At 35.2% G+C, this 20,321-nt stretch overlaps 1 protein-coding gene across 1 annotated transcript in view; it reads left to right on the forward strand.

Annotated features, from left to right (window-relative positions):
• Nucleotides 1–245: 245 nt before the first annotated feature.
• The window catches only part of LOC110442480 (zinc finger protein 423-like), a 65,601-nt gene continuing 45,525 nt past the window's right edge, over nucleotides 246–20,321 (forward strand). Inside the window, exons 1-3 of the mRNA XM_021486115.1 lie at nucleotides 246–1,166; nucleotides 16,148–16,231; nucleotides 17,229–17,432. Of these exons, the coding sequence (XP_021341790.1) occupies nucleotides 1,127–1,166; nucleotides 16,148–16,231; nucleotides 17,229–17,432 (328 nt within the window). The 5' untranslated portion in view covers nucleotides 246–1,126. The remainder of the gene's footprint in view (nucleotides 1,167–16,147; nucleotides 16,232–17,228; nucleotides 17,433–20,321) is intronic.

The following is a 20,321-nucleotide window of genomic DNA, read 5'->3' on the forward strand; positions in this document are numbered from 1 at the left end:
TATATAAAAAAAAATTGCGAACTCACTCTTGACCAGTATCAGTTTAGAATCTGGATAAGACCACACATGAAGTACTTTTATTTCACAAAAAATGCAGTGGATTCTTTGTTGCTTTGAAAGGACATGCCCCTTAATACTTTTTTCAGTTTTGAAAAAAATAGTTTATTAGAGCGAGTACGGTACGCACCCGTTGTTAGAGTGGCGTCCCTTGTATCCAATCTCTGCGCATGTCCGACAGACTGTTTACAAATGAAAGGTGCTGCATGCCGGCGAATGATTGAATAGGAACCCCACTGGGATCTGTTCATCGACGATCAGCATGGAACAACTCCCACAGGAAGTCGATTTATACAGATGTGTTATCGGGAAACACACCCTGATTTCGCAGCTAAAAATACCTGCAGATATTGCTTTGTCTCGCGATAGCGGAGACTGTCACAGTCCCAAAGGTCCACATCGTTCCAAAGATTTGGCCAAGACATTTTTTAAGCAAAGGTTGGGTCCCAAGGGAGGGGTCCCCTGGGGATAGCTTTGTTACAAAGCAATTCAATATTCATTTCCGTGACGTAGCCGAATCCCACATGCTGTGCCTTCAGCTTTCAGAGAAATATTATCACGACTGGTTTGCAGTAGTGCCGAGAGTCGAGGGAGGCCCAGGGAAGTGGGTTTGCTCGACACGCCGCTGTGTGCCCGCCAGCCCGCCAGTTCGGCTTGAGGATACCGGGCCTAGGTTCACATATAAAATGTAGATTATCCGGCAAGTGTCACAACTTGTACCGCGTGAGGCGTAGTTATAAAACACATCAGACGCTGTCTCCCGAGCGCACACAGGTGAACAATTAGTACAACACACCATCAGCTTTAAACTTCAATGTCCATGTCATCGGGGTTAATTATGTTTAATTAATGACTAAAGACTGTGAACTCTTGACATTTTACGTTGGCTATCCCCAGTATGGAGTTGTTATCGTAGACTGATTAGCGGCACACAGCACGACCCCCCGGAGCTGCGGGACCAGGTAACAGGACCAGCCGTGGACAGGTGCGACATCCCGGGGCTGACACACCTGTGTGGCACGCTGACGGCGGATCTGAAATAGGTGACCATTAGACATTGACCAGCCTCATGTCTAGAAGAAAACAGGCCAGACCTCGATCTTGTAAACGTGAGTAGGAAGCATGTTTGATATAAATATTATGTTTTTTAAAAAGGGTAAAGTTTGTCTTCCATCCAGTAGCATGGTAGGAAAACTGATGACAACATTAAAAAAAACATTTTTCTACAAGTTATCAAAGTTACACAAAAGTGATGTTCCCATGTTTAGAAAGTATGAGATTCATAACAAATATAACCTTTGAAAAGGAATTAGGAAGTATGTGATTTACTAATTTACCTGCAAATTTCTCCTACATTGGTTAAACATGTAAACATAGAATGTGTGATTGTGTTAACAATATTATAGTGAAGGTAAAAGGATCCCAATTTCTTTTTAAAATCAATCGAAAATAAGTTATGTATGAAATATCTGACTCTTATTGATAAAGAACTAACCCACTGATCTAAACCCCTAAAACATGTAAAATTACTCTGAACACCTTAGTTTAGTTCCAAATATAGCAGTAACACATTCTCAGGTCCCTGTGACATCTGCCTGTAGAAGTGAACTCTGCAGCTCCTTGTCATGTGGACACAATGGGTGTTATAGCCCGTTTTCAGGTGTCTTGTAAGCTGAAATTGGAGTGATTTATTATGTCAATTTGGTTAAGTATTTTAAGATTAAAATGTGTGTTAATTTATTTGTCTATTAATTTGTTGTCAGATTAATGAAACATATAGCATCAGTTTGCTTTCTATTAGATTTACTGTACATGTGTAATTAACCTGTTACATGATATTGGCTGAGATAGGTCCACTGATGAATTTAATTTGTTTGAACTGTTTATTTGATGAAAATTTTAAAAGTAATATTTTAATTCTGAAAAATGTTTTTCAGCTAGCTTATAAATAATGAAAAATTTAAAAAATAAATAAATAGAAATCACATTGAGTAAGGTGCAAAACTATGTCAAGAAATATACTCAAAAGGAAATTGCTGCTAAGGAACTGGTATGGTAATCGTACACGATGCATTGTCCAAGCACATGCAAGCACATATATTACTTTTTGTCTTTTGTGTGTTTTAGGAGGCTTAGAAATGAAACCTGGGGTTTTGTCTAGTCAGTTTAGTCATTGGATACACATTTAATCAAACATACAGTATACATATGTCAGAAATTGTTCTGTAACAGGATTATACAGGGTAAGTCTAGTAATGACCAGTTTTAGCATAAATGTATTCTTCACACTGGTCACTAGCAGCCTGGTTCACTGAGGTCAAACGTGCTTCCAGTTAAGAGACAAATTAAAACTGTGGTCAATGTTTCATCTATATAGTGGTCAGTACTACTATATTATAGATATCCACTGTGAATAGTGTGTCTAGTCTATATAGAGATATCCACTGTGTTAGTGTGTCTACTCTATAAAGAGATGTCCACTGTGTTAGTGTGCCTAGTCTGTATAGACATATCCACTGTGGTCAGTGTGTCTAGTCTATATAGAGATGTCCACTGTGTTAGTGTGTCTACTCTATACAGAGATATCCACTGTGGTCAGTGTGTCTAGTCTATATATAGTTACCCACTGTGGTCAATGTGTCTTGTCTATATATAGATATCCACTGTGGTCAGTGTGTCTAGTCTATATATAGTTATCCACTGTGGTCAATGTGTCTTGTCTATATAGAGATATCCACTGTGATCAGTGTGTCTAGTCTGTATAGAGATATCCACTGTGGTCAGTGTGTCTAGTCTGTATATAGATATCCACAGTGGTCAGTGTCTTGTCTATATAGAGATATCCACTGTGATCAGTGTGTCTAGTCTATATAGTGATGTCCACTGTGTTAGTGAATAGTGTGTCTAGTCTATATATAGATATCCATAGTGGTCAATGTATCTAGCCTATATATAGATGTCCATTCTGGTCAATGTGTCTTGTCTATATAGAGATATCCACTGTGATCAGTGTGTCTAGTCTATATAGAGATATCTTCTGTGGTCAGTGTGTCAAGTCTATATAGAGAATTCCACTTGGTTAGTGTGTCTAGTCTATATTATAGATATCCACTGTGGTCAGTGTGTCTAGTCTGTATAGAGATATCCACTGTGGTCAGTGTGTCAAGTCTATATAAAGTTACCCACTGTAGTCAGTGTGCCAATCCTATATATAGTTATCCACTGTGGCCAGTGTGTCTAGTCTAAATAGACATATCCACTGTGGTCAGTAGTGTGTCTAGTCTATAAAGAGACATCCACTGTGGTCAGTGTGTCTAGTCTATATAAAGTTACCCACTGTGGTCCAGTGTGCCAATCCTATATATAGTTATCCACTGTGGCCAGTGTGTCAAGTCTAAATAGACATATCCACTGTGGTCAGTAGTGTGTCTAGTCTATAAAGAGACGTCCACTGTGGTCAGTGTGTCTACTCTATATAATGATATCCACTCTGATCAGAAGTGATACATCAAATCTGAAGGACTACCGATAGCTTATATGAATAGGTGTTGTATCAAATCTGAAAACAAATTCTCTATGGAAAATTTCTTTTGATACTCAAAGGTCAGTCTTTATGTCTATTAAAGTATCACTTTAGCACTGCCTCTTTCGAGTTGGGTAAGGTTATCAGTGAATAACTACAATTTTACTTCAATGAACAATTGGCAAAATTGAGAATGAAAGACTTCACCTACAGTATGTTTTATTGCAGTTATCTCCAAATAGCCTAAACAAAGTTGATAGTTTATCCATACATAAAAATACATTTGTTTTCTTCATCATTGAACGGAGACATATTGTATTAAGATGGTTCCTTTTCTGGTTCTTCTTCTTTTTCTGGTTCTTCTGGTTCTTCTAATCGCAACTTGTCCGGGCCATAACTTTTAAACCCTTAAAGATATCTTTAGGTATGCATGCATCACCCACAGAAGGTGTGCAGTGCACTGGAATAAGGTCACTGTGACCTTCACCTCGAGGTCAAAGGTAAAATAAGTGCAACATTTTCAGTAAATTCTTGTCCGGCCCGTAAATTTTAAACTGTTAAAGATATCTTGATCAAACTTGAAGTATACCTGCATCACCCACAGAAGGTGTGCAGTGCACTGAATTAGGGCTTGTGCTTCACTATATACAGAGTTATGGCCCTTTGTTTAATTTTCATACGGAAGTTTGTCCGGAACATAAGTTCCATGTTATTTTACCTACAATGAGCAAACTTAACATATTTATGTATCATTGGAAGGTGGAATTTCTCACACTAAAATCAGGTTTTGTGCCCCACTATTTGCAGAGTTATGGCCCTTTGTTTATTTTTAATACCGAAGTTTGTCCACGTCATAACTTCTAAGATATCTTAATCAAACTTGAAGTATACCTGCATCACCCACAGAAGGTGTGCAGTGCACTGGAATTAGGTCTTGTGCTTCACTATATACAGAGTTATGGCCCTTTGTTTAATTTTCATACCGAAGTTTGTACGGAACATAAGTTCCATGTTATTTCACCTACAATGAGCAAACTTAACATATTTATGTATCATTGGAAGGTGGAATTTCTCACACTAAAATCAGGTTTTGTGCCCCACTATATGCAGAGTTATGGCCCTTTGTTTATTTTGAATACCGAAGTTTGTCCAAGGCATAACTTCTAAGATATCTTAATCAAACTTAAAGCATACCTGCATCACCCACAGAAGCTAGGTGTTTGAGGTGTGCAGTGCACTGAAACTAGGTCTCGTGCCCAACTTTATACAGAGTTATGGTCCTTGGTTTTATTTTTAATACTGAAGTTTGTCCAGAGCTTCCATGTTATGTCACCTGCGTTGACCAAACTTGCTATAGTTTTAATGTATCTTGGGAAGTAGGAGTGTCATATTCTAAATTTGGGTCTCTTGTCCCACTATATAAAGAGATATGGCCCTTTGTTAATTTTTTATACTGAAGTTTGTCTAATGGCTAATAAGGGGAGACATACGTTTTTGTTCACAAAAACAAAATTTTAGTTATTAATTACTTTGATACCAATGTTCAAATCCTGTTTGTCAGTGATATTCTTTCTTTCAATGCAATTAATAAGTCCATCATTTGACATTTTTGTAACATGATTTGGAACGGCCTGTGTTTTACCGACGACAAGTTCTGCTAAAATTGGTAAGACTAAATGTTGCTTGTACAAAACTAGTACAAAACTAAGAAACGTTTTTTCAACATTCAAGTATTTATTGTAGTAAGTAAAACATGCCATAAACATATTTTCACTTTCAGACAAATACCATAATTGATATAAAAATAACTAATTCAAATATGAAAGTTTGACCAATGTGGTCACTTTTATAGATACAATTAATATAACTACAGATATAAGTATATGTTGGCCACCTTGAAAAACTGGTTCTGAGCTGTGTTTGAAGTGTAAACACAGATATTAATTCATTAATATTGGCTTTTTTTTTTATTCAAATCAAAGTTATTTTTTCTATCTTTTCCTGTGTGTTCCACTATTTACAGTGTGTTATGACCCTTTGTTTCAGTATTAAGTAAGATTTGTTATGATTAATTCGGTTTTGAGTAAAGGAAGTTTTTTCAGATTAATTCACTAAACTTGCTATACTTATATATATCTTTGAAGGTAGCTCCTCAACATTAATTTCATGTTCTACCCCAGTATTTTTATACATTTGTAGGTGTATTTGGAGTTGTGTCCCTTTATTTATTTTTTAATGGTACATATATAAACATGTTTGGGAGGTGAAATGCTTTATGCTGAAATTTACTTAAGGGATGCTGTTTGTTTATTTTTAGCCCACTTTTATTAGCTGACAGGCTGTTCAAATCACTTTTTGTCTGTAGTTTGTTCTTTCAGAAGGTTCTATTGGAATCTGTAAAGTTCATGTGGAGGTTAATTACCACTGGTCTGTAGTTGTGGATATTTGATTTTGATGCTGATCTGAAGAACAAGATGGCTGCAAGGCTACCATCTTGAGATTGGACAGTTAGAGTTTGTTATTGGTATCTTTCTTTAGTTTCCTTTCTTGTCTCCTCTTAGTTCTTAGTTGTGCATGTTTCATTTTTAGTTTGACCAGAATTCAAACAGCAGCAGCATGAGTGTTTCACCAAGAGTTATACCAAATGATGCAGTTACTGTTACTGTTCGTTACTGTTCTTGACTATTTATCCAGCAGATAGGGGAAACCATATAAAACTAATAATGATCTTATGATCTTGGATGACGAGATATTTGCCGGGCTCGTGACTGAAGGGTCACGGCACGGCACTGTGGTGTATTTTTGAACAAGATACCTTACTCTGTTTGTTTCAGTCTACCCAGCTGTAAATGAGTATGTGGTTGAGCACTGCTAGAATTGTTGAATGCTAGCTGTTAGTGCCAAAATGGCAGCTCTGGCTGTATGCTCCCCAGGGAGATGAGAAAGGTATTGGCCGGTTGCAAAGGCCGAATAACCAGGGATGATAATTTGTGAACCGCTTTGTGACGACCTAGGAACTAGGTTGTGATAAAGCGGTATATAAGAACCTCCGATCATTATTATTATACTTTGGGGATCTCTTGTTCAGATTGAAAATTGTCGACAGGTGTTTAAGTGCCAAACATATGTTCATTTATCCTGTCCTTTCACATAATAATAATAATAATAACTTTATTTAGAGGGATCACTTTTTAAGATCATACCTATCTTCCAAAAGGTTCTCTACATATGTACATGAAACATCATGCTGCTTCAATCACTGAGCATTACACTGTCAAAGTGGATACTACATGGTTCACAATGGGCATATACGTACTGTTCCACCTCTGTGACAGTATTACAATGCTCTTGGATTGTTAACCTTTATTTCTTGATATGCCGGAAGAAAAATAAGCTTGATTAAAAAAAAGTTTTAGTACTGCATAGACGATGTCTTGATTTCATGCGAAGAATTTGAACAGTGTTTTACTTCGAAAAAAATTGTGGTGTAAATAAAATCAAAATTTTGAAACGGAAAACAAAAATGGTAAAAACCCGAACCTAACCACATGAAGACTGAACTGCGACAGCTCCAGTTGCAACAAATCAGGACCCTTCTGTAGCCATGTGACTATTTCCTCCAAGTTTATGTGATGTTTCATTAATAAGGTTATTGAAGAGTTATAGTGCAGTGAACTTCAGTGCTAGGTTTAAATGGGTTTGAAAAAAAAAAAGGTTACTATAAAATTTAATTTTCAAGAATTTAATGTCTCTGATAAAAGGTTCCTTGGTGTTTCAGTGAGGATGCTTGGGTGATTGAGATCGGGAGAGGAACACCCTAAGCATTTCTCAGAGGATGGTTGAGGTGATCACAATATCAATTTGCTTGGTATTCTGTTCATCTGTGACATAAATGTATGTGTCGTACGGCAACTTTATGTGGGCCATTCCACTGATAAATTAGGCTAGCAAGTTTTTCATTTGAAAATTTAGCTAGAAAATGCTCCCTTAGTTCTGAAAATGGTATAGTACTCCGGGGAGTCAAGTACATTTGCAGACGGCACAATTTCCATATTGAGAAGTCTTCATCTTGGTGAGATCACCTCAGAAAGATTGTGTGTATTCCCTGGGTATCAATGATATTTACTTGTTGTCTACTTGTGCATGTTTCAGGCCCAGGGGAATCATTCTCTCCGGCTGCAACGGTAGATTAGAAATTATTGTTTGCAGTAACGCATCCCCCTGGTATAGCTTGTGTATCTTTTGATTACAGCCAGATACTGGAATTACTCTTTACATTTTTTTCTTTTTCTTCCTTTTTTCTCCATTTTGGGACACTGAGCTTTCATATTGATGTTTTTGTTAGTTTTCTAGGCATTTGCAATGCAAATTGATACCCGTGGAAGGGTAATGTGCTGTCCTTTCAAATAGAAGAGTTTAGTAAAAACAGGTGTATGGAAACGAAATTGAAATATTTTCAGACAACTAGGGGGTTTTGGATTTAAGTGGAATGGACAAGATAAACAAGTCAATCTATTACATAATTCAGAAAATTAGTTCCACCTCAGAGGGATAACAGGTCTCGTTGAGGTGAATAATGTACAGATTTATTGGATCTGGAGATATATGTAATTCATTATTGATCTCTTTAAAAAAATCAAATGCTAGTTCACACAATAGACAGATACATGTAAGTGTGTAAATTGGAGTCTGATCAACATCCCAACAATTAATGTAATCATTGTCTTAGGAAGTAAGCTTCCCTGAGACCTGGTAACTACTGATCACAGCCTTTAGAAATAGAAGCAGCATTATTAAAAAACCCTTGAAAACTGAGGATAAATTATGTAAACATGTTGTTTACTTAACCAAACCGTGGTTATAGTGACGAACCAAGATCAACATTTAGTGAACTATATCACACCTGACGTCATGGTAACATGATCTGTTTTGTAACATAGCTATTTGTGATTTTAGCATACACATCTTTGTTGGTAACACATAAAAAGGCAACTCTTGACCTTGGAAACACAATTTTCATGGTATATAGATATTTTTTGTGGTAAAGGAGATCTTTGTCATAGTAACAAAGATCTTTTCTGTGGTAAATGTGATCTTTGTCATAGCAACAAAGATCTTTTCTGTGGTAAAGGAGATCTTTGTCATAGTAACAAAGATCTTTTCTGTGGTAAAAGAGATCTTTGTCACTGTAACAGTGATCTTTTCTGTGGTAAAGGATATCTTTGTCATAGTAACATAGATCTTTTCTGTGGTAAAGGTGATCTTTGTCATAGCAACAAAGATCTTTTCTGTGGTAAATGAGATCTTTGTCAAAGTAACAGTGATCTTTTCTGTGGTAAAGGATATCTTTGTCATAGTAACATTGATCTTTTCTGTGGTAAAAGAGATCTTTGTCACTGTAACATCTTTTTAATGGTAATATGGGCAATTCTTCACCATGGAAACGCATTGTCATTGTAACATATATTTTTGCTGTGGTGACAGAGCTACAATGTAGGTACATGTCATGGTAAAATAGATATTTCCTTGGTAACATATCTATTTGTCATGGTAAAATATATCATTGCTGTGATAACATAGACTTTGCCATGGTAACAAAGATCTTTGCTGTAGTAGCATAGATACATGCTATGGTAACACAATTGTTTCTTATGGTCACATATCTATTTGTCACGGTAAGATAGATAATTGCTGTAGTAACATAAAGTAGACCTTTGCCATGGCAACACAAATTTTTCTTAAGGTAACATATCTATTTGTCATGGTAAGATAGATAATTGCTGTAGTAACATACAGTAGACCTTTGCCATGGCAACACAAATATTTCTTAAGGTAACATATCTATTTTTCATGGTAAGATAGATAATTGCTGTAGTAACATATAGTAGACCTTTGCCATGGCAACACAATTGTTTCTTAAGGTAACATATCTATTTGTCACGGTAAGATAGATAATTGCTGTAGTAACATATAGTAGACCTTTGCCATGGCAACACAAATTTTTCTTAAGGTAACATATCTATTTGTCATGGTAAGATAGATAATTGCTGTAGTAACATATAAGTCTTTGCCATGGTAACAATGCTTAGTGAATTGTCAGATACTCTTCTTGTACATCTTTGAGGAGCGTACAGATGAGCCTGGCTACAAGTTTAAATGACTTTCTCAGTTACATGTCAGTCATTATCATGTTTTCAATAACACAATATTCACTTAATGCCCTGAGCTTTTTGTAGCAGACATTTACTAAAAATCATCTCATATCAAAGATACATTTGGCACTGGAGGTGTTCATAAAATTCCCTTGTGTGCTGCCTAATTTTTATTGAAACGAAAAGCCCTTATCTCACAAACCCAATTCTAGAATATTTCAATCTGCATGGGAAGGCATATTGCAGCACTTATCAAATGACAATCCTATGGAGACAGGAGCTTTATAAAACCACGGGTACTGGTAGCTGGTGTACAATTTTCTTTCATAAACAAATACATGATGATTTCCATAGTGGCTTCATTTGAATTGTGAAAACAATTTCTTGAAAATGAAAGTTTGTGATAAAAATATTTTTTAAAAGGAATTGAATTGAACATTTTAACACGTGTTCAAGGGCACGGTAACATTGAAATAACTGTGGTTTGTTTGATTATACCTTCTGGAAGAGCAAGATCTTTGAAATATCTCTGAACTACATTTCATATGATTTCAAATTTAGATTTATAATGTATGAGGAAAATACATAAAGAAGCTATATCAGGAAAAAATAAAAATAAAAAAAGAATGTTAAACATAGTCATGTAACACAGTAACAGGTACAATGTATGTTTCCTTGCAATAATACAGGTTTGTAACTAGAACCATCTTACTGTACAAAATAACTGGTACCACACAATAAACATGTTACTGTACAAAATAACTGGTACCACAAAATAAACATGTTACTGTACAAAATAACTGGTACCATACAATAAACATGTTACTGTACTAAATAACAGGTACCACACAATAAACATGTTACTGTATTAAATAACTGGTACCACACAATAAACATGTTACTGTACAAAATAACTGGTACCAAACAATAAACATGTTACTGTACAAAATAACAGGTACCACACAATAAACATGTTCCTGTACTAAATAACAGGTACCACAAAATAAACATGTTGCTGTACAAAATAACTGGTACCACAAAATACAAATGTTACCGTACTAAATAACAGACCATGTCCCACACAATAAACATGTTCCTGTACAAAATAACAGGAACCACACAATAAACATGTTCCTGTACAAAATAACAAGTACCACAAAATAAACATGTTAATTTATTAAATAACTGGTACCACACAATAAACATGTTACTGTACTAAATAACTGGTACCACACAATAAACATGTCACTCTATTAAATAACAGGTACCACACAATAAACATGTTACTGTACTAAATAACTGGTACCACAAAATACAAATGTTACTGTACTAAATAACAGACCATGTACCACACAATAAACATGTTACTGTACAAAATAACAGGTACCACAAAATAAACATGTAACTGTACTAAATAACTGGTACCACACAATAAACATGTCACTCTATTAAATAACAGGTACCACACAATAAACATGTTACTGTACAAAATAACTGGTACCACAAAATACAAATGTTACTGTACTAAATAACAGGAACCAAACAATAAACATGTTACTGTACTAAATATCAGGTACCACACAATAAACATGTTGCTGTACAAAATAACAGGTACCTCACAATAAACATGTTACTGTACAAAATAACAGGTACCACACAATAAACATGTTATTGTACTTAATAACACATACCACACAATAAACATTTTACTGTAGTTTATTACAGGTACCACACAATAAACATGTTACTGTACTAAATAACAGGTACCACACAATAAACATGTTACTGTAGTATATTACCGGTATCTGGCAATGTGACATATAAGCTTAATTAAATTATTGATGTCTAAAGTTTATTATAACAATGATCTGCCTGTGTTTCAGTTATTACTGAAGATCTCATGCATACGTAAAATATTAAAAACACTGAGATTGGTTGGAGACCTTAGGGTTTTAAATCAACATAATTAGTTTGAGGATCCCCTTGTCTCCTACAGACCATATGCCTGTACTCTATTAGTGTCGCTTACTTGGTTGTTCTGATGTGCCCAGGATGAATGGTAGCTGACACTGAGGTATCAAAATATGTGTTTCTTTATATAATGTTTTACCATATAAAGCACTTAGGGTTGGTTAGTAGGGAAATATTTGTGTTTTATTTGTTACTTATGTTATCCCTGCTTACGGTACCGATCAAATTTTCAGCAATTTGGGAATTTTGATTACTAATTATGAAAAAGAAATTTGTGCTTTTCGTAAATTGTGCGAAAATATTATGAGAGAAAACTATTTGTCAAATCAACAAAATTCCAGCCTCTGTTTTATATAAACATTGTACACCCATCATTTTAATCAAGATGCAATATGGCATAGCCACCCCATTAATCCGGTCACAGGTCTCAAATCTTTGGGACAGAAAGCGACACTTTGTTAAAACATCTTGTCAAAGTGTTCGGTAAATAAAACAGTTGTTGATTTCCCAATGAAACGTACAATTATTATCAATACAAACATTTTAAAACAATCATGTGGAAAGGTCATATCACGATGAATTGTTTAAAGGAAGATATTTTATCATTTTCGAAATGTTTTCAGTCCAAGTTTGCCAAACTACGCACTCTGTAAAATAGGTCAGGGTGTCCTCTCAGAGGTGCAAATTATGTCTATTTTTCTTTGGAAAACACTAAAGACCTGGATGGAGATCTAGAGGATCATGTCAGGTTCTAGACCAGAGTTGATGAACTAAAACTGATGTTTTATGATTGACCATGATAAAGTTAAATATATAAGTTACATTTGAATTTTCTGATTTATATGACTTCTAATTTTATCATCTCTGGATGAAGTTATTATATTGGTAAAAAAAACAAGGAAAGAAAAGGAACACTGTTAATTAAAATAATAAAGTTAAAAAAAAATCATTTTATCAAAGACTCAGTTATTTCTGGAGTTTGCTAAAGATAAGTCTTGATTGCTTCAGAAAAATATGGGGGTTTAGCAACTTCTGCTAATGGATATTTTGATCTAGAGTTTGCAGACTGGTTATATAGAAAAAATCGCATTGATTTTTCTAGGATTTACAACATAGGTTGCTGTAACGGTGTTTGATTTTCCCAATTTGTCTCTTTAAAATTCCATTTTGGAAATCTCAAAGAAATAAAATGGATCAATTTATATAAATTCTCTCAAAAGACAGCGTTCACAAAGTGAGCATACATATGAATGACTCATGTTATAAAGATTAGCTTAAATAAAAATTAGATAGCCTAATATTTCATGATTTAACAGATGCGATAATGATTATTAATCTAGATTTCCCAAAATAGTTATGTTGATAAAAAATTCTCAATTACATCCTGGGATCTATTTCCCAAAACCCCCTAATAAACCTGTGATTTTGCCTGAATGTTGACAATAAAATTAGGGGATGATGTCTTCTATGTGTGAATGTTGACACATTTACAGTAGATAATACATTAAGTGTGAGAATGTTAACTCATGTCGTTTTTGTCTTGCCCCCAAGATGTAGCTGAAGCAGAGACTAAGGTGTTGCTTTTCCGGCGATGGCGTCGGTGTAATTAAGGTTTTGCATTTAAGTTAGTTTCACTGAAAGTATAAGTGCTAGACCAACCAAACTTGGACCATAGATGCATCTTAGATTATAGTGCATCTCAATCCATGCATCAAATGCTGGATTCGCCTATCTTTCATGGTCCATTGACATTGTCAGCATCTCCATCAACATTAAGTTTTTGCGTTTAAGTTAGTTTCTCTGAAACTATAACTGCTAAACCAACTAAACTTGACATGTGCATCGATGAACAAAGTGGGGCACAGGCGAGACATATCAATCTTAATGGCTTATTTGTGTGAATGTTAACACATTAGACAATGAATGTTGACTTCGTAAGCAGTGATGAATGCATTTGAATGTTGACACAAGAGACGATGTCTTATGTTTGTGAATGTTGACTCACTTGACAATGAGTTGTGTGTTAATGTTGACATAGTAGACAATGACAAATGTGGTTTAATGTCGACACAGTGGACAATGACAAATGTGTTTTAACGTTGACATAGTAGACAATGACAAATGTGTTATAATGTTGACATAGTAGACAATGACAAAGGTGTTATAATGTTGACATAGTAGACAATGACAAACGTGTTAAAATGTTGATATAGTAGACAATGACAAACGTGGTTTAGTGTTGACATAGTAGACAATGACAGATGTGTTTTAATGTTGACATAGTAGACAATGACGAATGTGTTTTAGATGTTGACATAGTAGACAATGACAAATGAGGTTTAATGTTGACATAGTAGACAATGACAAAGGTGGTTTAATGTTGACATAGTAGACAATGACAAAGGTGTTATAATGTTGACATAGTAGACAATGACAAACATGTTAAAAAGATGATATAGTAGACAATGACAAATGTGGTTTAACGTTGACACAGTGGACAATGACAAATGTGGTTTAATGTTGATATAGTAGACAATGACAAACGTGTTTTAGTGTTGACATAGTAGACAATGACAAACATGTTTAAAAGATGATATAGTAGACAATGACAAATGTGTTTTAGTGTTGACATAGTAGACAATGACAAATGTGTTTTAATGTTGACACAGTGGACAATGACAAATGTGTTTTAATGTTGACACAGTAGACAATGAAAAATGAGGTTTAATGTTGACACAGTGGACAATGACAAATGTGGTTTAATGTTGATATAGTAGACAATGACAAATGAGTTTTAGTGTTGACATAATAGACAATGACAAACGTGTTATAATGTTGACATAGTAGACAATGAGAAATGTGGTTCAATGTTGACATAGTAGACAATGACAATCGTGTTATAATGTTGACATAGTAGACAATGACAAACGTGTTAAAATGTTGATATAGTAGACAATGACAAATGTGTTTTAGTGTTGACATAATAGACAATGACAAACGTGTTATAATGTTGACATAGTAGACAATGACAAATGTGTTTTAATGTTGACATAGTAGACATTGAAAAATGAGGTTTAATGTTGACACAGTAGACAATGACAAATGTGTTTTAATGTTGACATAGTAGACAATGACAAATGTGTTTTAATGTTGACACAGTGGACAATGACAAATGTGGTTTAATGTTGGCATAGTAGACAATGACAAATGTGTTATAATGTTGACACAGTGGACAATGACAAATGTGGTTTAATGTTGACATAGTAGACAATGACAAATGTGGTTTAATATTGACATAGTAGACAATGACAAATGTGTTTTAATGTTGACATAGTAAACAATGACAGATGTGGTTTAATGTTGACATAGTAGACAATGACAAATGTGGTTTAATATTGACATAGTAGACAATGACAAAAGTGGTTTAATGTTGACTTAGTAAACAATTACAAATGTGGTTTAATGTTGACTTAGTAAACAATGACAAATGTGTTTTAATGTTGACATAGTAGACAATGACAAATGTGGTTTAATGTTGACTTAGTAAACAATGACAAATGTGGTTTAATGTTGACATAGTAGACAATGACAAATGTGGTTTAATCTTGACATAGTAGACAATGAGAAATGTGGTTTAATGTTGACTTAGTAAACAATGACAAATGTGTTTTAGTTTTGACATAGTAGACAATGACATATGTGGTTCAATGTTGACATAGTAGACAATGGCAAATGTGGTTTAATGTTGACTTAGTAAACAATGACAAATGTGGTTTAACGTTGACATAGTAGACAATGACAAACGTGTTTTAGTGTTGACATAGTAGACAATGACAAATGTGTTTTAGTGTTGACATAGTAGACAATGACAAACTTGTTATAATGTTGACATAGTAGACAATGACAAACGTGTTAAAATGTTGATATAGTAGACAATGACATGTGTTTTAGTGTTGACATAGTAGGCAATGACAATTCAAATGTATTTTAATGTTGACATAGTGTACAATGTCTTATTTGTGTAAATGTTGACAAAGTAGACTATCTTTTGTGTTTTAATGTTGACACAGGGAAACATTAATGTCTTAAATACGTGAATGTTGACATAATAAGGAGATGCTGTCTTTTGTGTGTGAATGTTGACTTAGTAGATCATGTGTTATGTGTTAATATTAACATAGTAAAAAAATGTTGACAAAGTAGACAATGAAGAATGTGTGCAAATGTTATATATATATATATTTATCATATTGTGTGTGGATGTTGACACAATAGATGTTTTGTCAGTATGATGATACAAAAAGAAGATGTTCAATTTGGAATATAAATTAACTTGAAGATGATGTTTTTTTTTTAATATACAGAGTGATTAATTAACAAAAATGATGACAAGTTTGTAAGATGACTACAGAATGTTTCCAATTTTGATCTGTTTTGTTGACAGGATCAGGAGAGGAAGATGATGATGTTGAAGGAGAGATTGAACCAGTCCTTGAGGAGGAGGGGGACGAGGAGGAGGAGGAGCCAGGTATGTCATTGCCAAAGGCTATTATAGAATTACAACAGAATGGTTAGATATGATAGAACCTTTCAGCTCCGACAGTTCTGTCCAAAATATTCCTACAATGTACTTTCCTCTTCACTTATATTTATGAAGCTTTGTACACATCATTAGCACCTTGCACAGTCGTGTGCTTGCCATTATTTTCAATTTTGACTATTTCATGAGAGTAATGGTCCTTTTCTGATTTTCTGTTGATAAATTTTGTCCTATGTACTGTTACTTCCCTTCTTGAACACAAACTTTTATGCCTGATTCTCTGATTCCCATTGATATATCTTGTTGAAATTAAATCTAGAACCATTTTTAGATAGAAAATTATTCAGAATGTTATCTTCATCCGAGTAGGCGAGGTTATAATTAGCCTGTAGATTCGGATCTGGCTTTGACAGGATGTTACAGTTTCAAGTTTAAGTTGGAAGAAAGTATCATGATCTTTTATTCCGTTATGATATTTCAGAAATTTCCATCGAAAAGTATTGTTCACCTTATATATAATGTTCATTCAAAAAAGGGAAATTAAGCTTGATGTTTTATGGTTTTCATCATGCCTGCATAGTGATGAAGAGACAGAACACCAATTCAATATGAATTCAACTTCATGGCCAAAGAAAAATCTAGTTTACAATTTTGCTAGGAATTAATGATAAAAATTGGGTGATGGAAAATTCTACATTTCCAAGTAGCAATAAAGTGTATATGTGTGTTGGATTAAATCATGCTTGGTAGTGGTTGTTATATAGGGTATATAAAACGTGACACAGTATACTAGCTTGTAGTCGAGCACTGGGGTGTTCGGTACCACCAGGAACATAACTGCCTATTTAACTATCACCCAATGTTACTTGCATGCCAAATAACCAGAAGCAATATGGCAGAAGTATTCTAAAAGAATAAATTTACCCAACATTGCTTGTCAAGTTTTATTGTTTCTTTAAACAACTTGCCAATATTTCACTTGTAGTGGCCAAGAGATTGTGTGTGTCAGATGGCGATGAGCAGGGTGACATTGGCCTCAAGTTGAGCCACAACTCTGACGTAGAGGGCGTTGTCAACGGTAACCGCTCAGACTCAGGAGACACAGGAGAGTTCCATTGTGACACGTGCGGGAGTCTGTTCGGAAACCTTGAGCAGTTTATGGACCATAGGAACTTTGAGTGTGTTCCAGGTAAGTCCTTAGCGTCTGAAAATAAAAAAAATCATTATGTCATGTTCCCCAATTGACACACAAAATGTCACAACATTAAAACAATTTCAATTAATTTTTTTTTTGCTGAGTATGTAGTAAATCAAGGATACAGTCCAGAATGGTTCTCTGAGGGGCAGTTTTACTTACCTTCTCCTGGCTCTAGCTGGCCCTAACCTGTTAAGATTGACACCAGCTCTGAACAAAATCCAACTGCTGTTCACTTAAACAAGTCTTGATGTGGATGGTGTGACATTTTTATTGACCTATTCCTTTCTGCCTACCACCTAGCCAGAGAGGGTAGGGTTTGCCGAGATAATATAAAAAATGATGACAAAACATTTTAACATACTTATTTAAACTTTGTTTTCCAATGCCTGGACCATGAATTAACTTTAGAAGAGATTTTGTTGTTTAGAACAACAATTTCCTCTAAATGATGATACTGTGTCATTAATCTTGTTACCTGTAAAATCAGGTATTACCTGTACATTTAAATAATACAATAAATCCTCATCACAAAGATCACACAAGTCTCCTTCAGATATCACAGAAGTCTACTACAGAGATCAAACAAGTCTACTATAGAGATCACACAAGTCTACTACAGATATCACACAAGTCTACTACAGAGATCACACAAGTCTACTACAGATATCACACAAGTCTACTATAGAGATCACATAAGTCTACTACAGAGGTCACACAAGTCTACTACAGATATCACACAAGTCTACTACAGAGATCACACAAGTCTACTATAGAGATCACACAAGTCTACTATAGAGATCACACAAGTCTACTACCGAGATCACACAAGTCTACTACAGAGATCACACAAGTCTACTACAGATATCACACAAGTCTACTATAGAGATCAAACAAGTCTACTACAGATATCACACAAGACTACTACAGAGATCACACAAGTCTACTACAGATATCACACAAGTCTACTACAGAGATCACACAAGTCTACTACAGATATCACACAAGACTACTACAGAGGTCACAAGTCTACTATAGATATCACACAAGTCTACTACAGATATCACACAAGTCTACTACAGATATTACAAAAGTCTCCTACAGAGATCGCACAAGTCTACTACAGAGGTCACATAAGTCTACTACAGATATCACATAAGTCTCCTATAGAGATCACACAAGACTACTACAGATATCACACAAGTCTACTACAGAGATCACACAAGTCTACTACAGATATCACACAAGTCTACTACAGATATTACAAAAGTCTCCTACAGAGATCGCACAAGTCTACTACAGAGCTCACAGAAGTCTACTACAGATGTCACACAAGTCTACTACAGATGTCACACAAGTCTTCAACAGAGATCGCACAAGTCTCCTACAGAGATCACACAAGTCTACTACAGAGGTCACAGAAGTCCACTACAGAGGTCACAGAAGTCTACTACAGAGGTCACAGAAGTCTACTACAGAGGTCACAGAAGTCTACTACAGATGTCACACAAGTCTTCAACAGAGATCGCACAAGTCTACTACAGAGGTCACATAAGTCTCCTACAGAGATCACACTCCTTGAGAGATCACACAAGTCTCTTACTGGGGTCACATAAGTCTCTTACAGAGATCTCATAAGTCTCTTACAGAGATCTCATAAGTCTCTTACAGTGATCATACTCCTTGAGAGATCACACAAGTCTTCAACAGAGGTCGCACAAGTCTCATATAGAGGTCACATAAGTCTCCTACAGAGGTCACATAAGTTTCCTACAGAGGTCATACCAGTCTCCTACAGAGGTCACCCAAGTAACCTGTAGAGGTTACAAAATTCTCCTTTTGAGGTCACAGAAATCTCCCGACAGAAATCACGCCAGATTTCGAAGCTGTGGACTATTATCCTCTGGCAACATACTTTTATCTGTTGTGCTGTTGTAATACTAAAGATGGATTGGTCATGGTTAAATTATTAACCACTTCTTCATAAACTGTTTGTATTGGTGACAAACATTTGTTTATAAATCACACTGTATAGTGTATCTTAATTACTTGTTGAAAATGAGAAAAAATGGTTCAGTATTTAATGTGTTTTAAAAACATGGTATATGTGTTAAAACTGTTTAAAGTGTTAAAAAACATTCTTCGGCACATTGTTTGTGTGTTGAGTTCACCGATTACATATCCAATGATGTCTGCGCTGGGATAGGTTGTTTTACACAGAATGCTTCACAAGCAAACATTCCCTGTTTTAGGCATCAAACTAATTTCATGAAGTAGAACTATTGAGAATTGTTGCTGAGTAAATGAAGGGAACTCTCCTGTGTATGTGTGAACACCTTCAGCTACATGGATGTGGGCTTGTGTCTACCGGCACTCAAAGTCAAACTCATCAGTGGTAATTCACCTCACAAGTGAGAAATTTGTCAGAGCAAAGCAGTAGAAAATCATGTTTAAATGTGGAAAGAGTTTGAAGTATCTCTTTGCCAGCACTCCTGAACCCTGTCTCTGGGGCGAATCTTCATTTGAGGGTTGTGTGTTTCGGGGAACAGCACCCCTGAGGGCCTGACACGCCACCATTTGGATAGGGTTTATTCCGAGTTTGACAACCTTCAGTAAAAAATTGCAAGCTGTGTTCTACCATGGGACACCCAGTTCTGCTATAAAATGGAGTCGGAAGGAAATAAAATCTGAAGTGAACGGCGACAGATTTTTGAGTTGGTAATGACAAGTAAAGTTTAATATGCATTTGGTTCCAGAATTTGATCTTTGCAATTTGCTGTTAAAATGGAAATGGAGAAGGGGAATTATCAGCTGGATTATGGAATGTTTTTAGTTTGGGTTGTGGCAGTGGGTCAATGATATTGTATTAAAGCTATATTTGGG

The sequence above is a fragment of the Mizuhopecten yessoensis genome, unplaced genomic scaffold (assembly GCF_002113885.1).
Source record: "Mizuhopecten yessoensis strain PY_sf001 unplaced genomic scaffold, ASM211388v2 scaffold716271, whole genome shotgun sequence".
NCBI classification, from domain to species: Eukaryota; Metazoa; Mollusca; class Bivalvia; order Pectinida; family Pectinidae; genus Mizuhopecten; species Mizuhopecten yessoensis.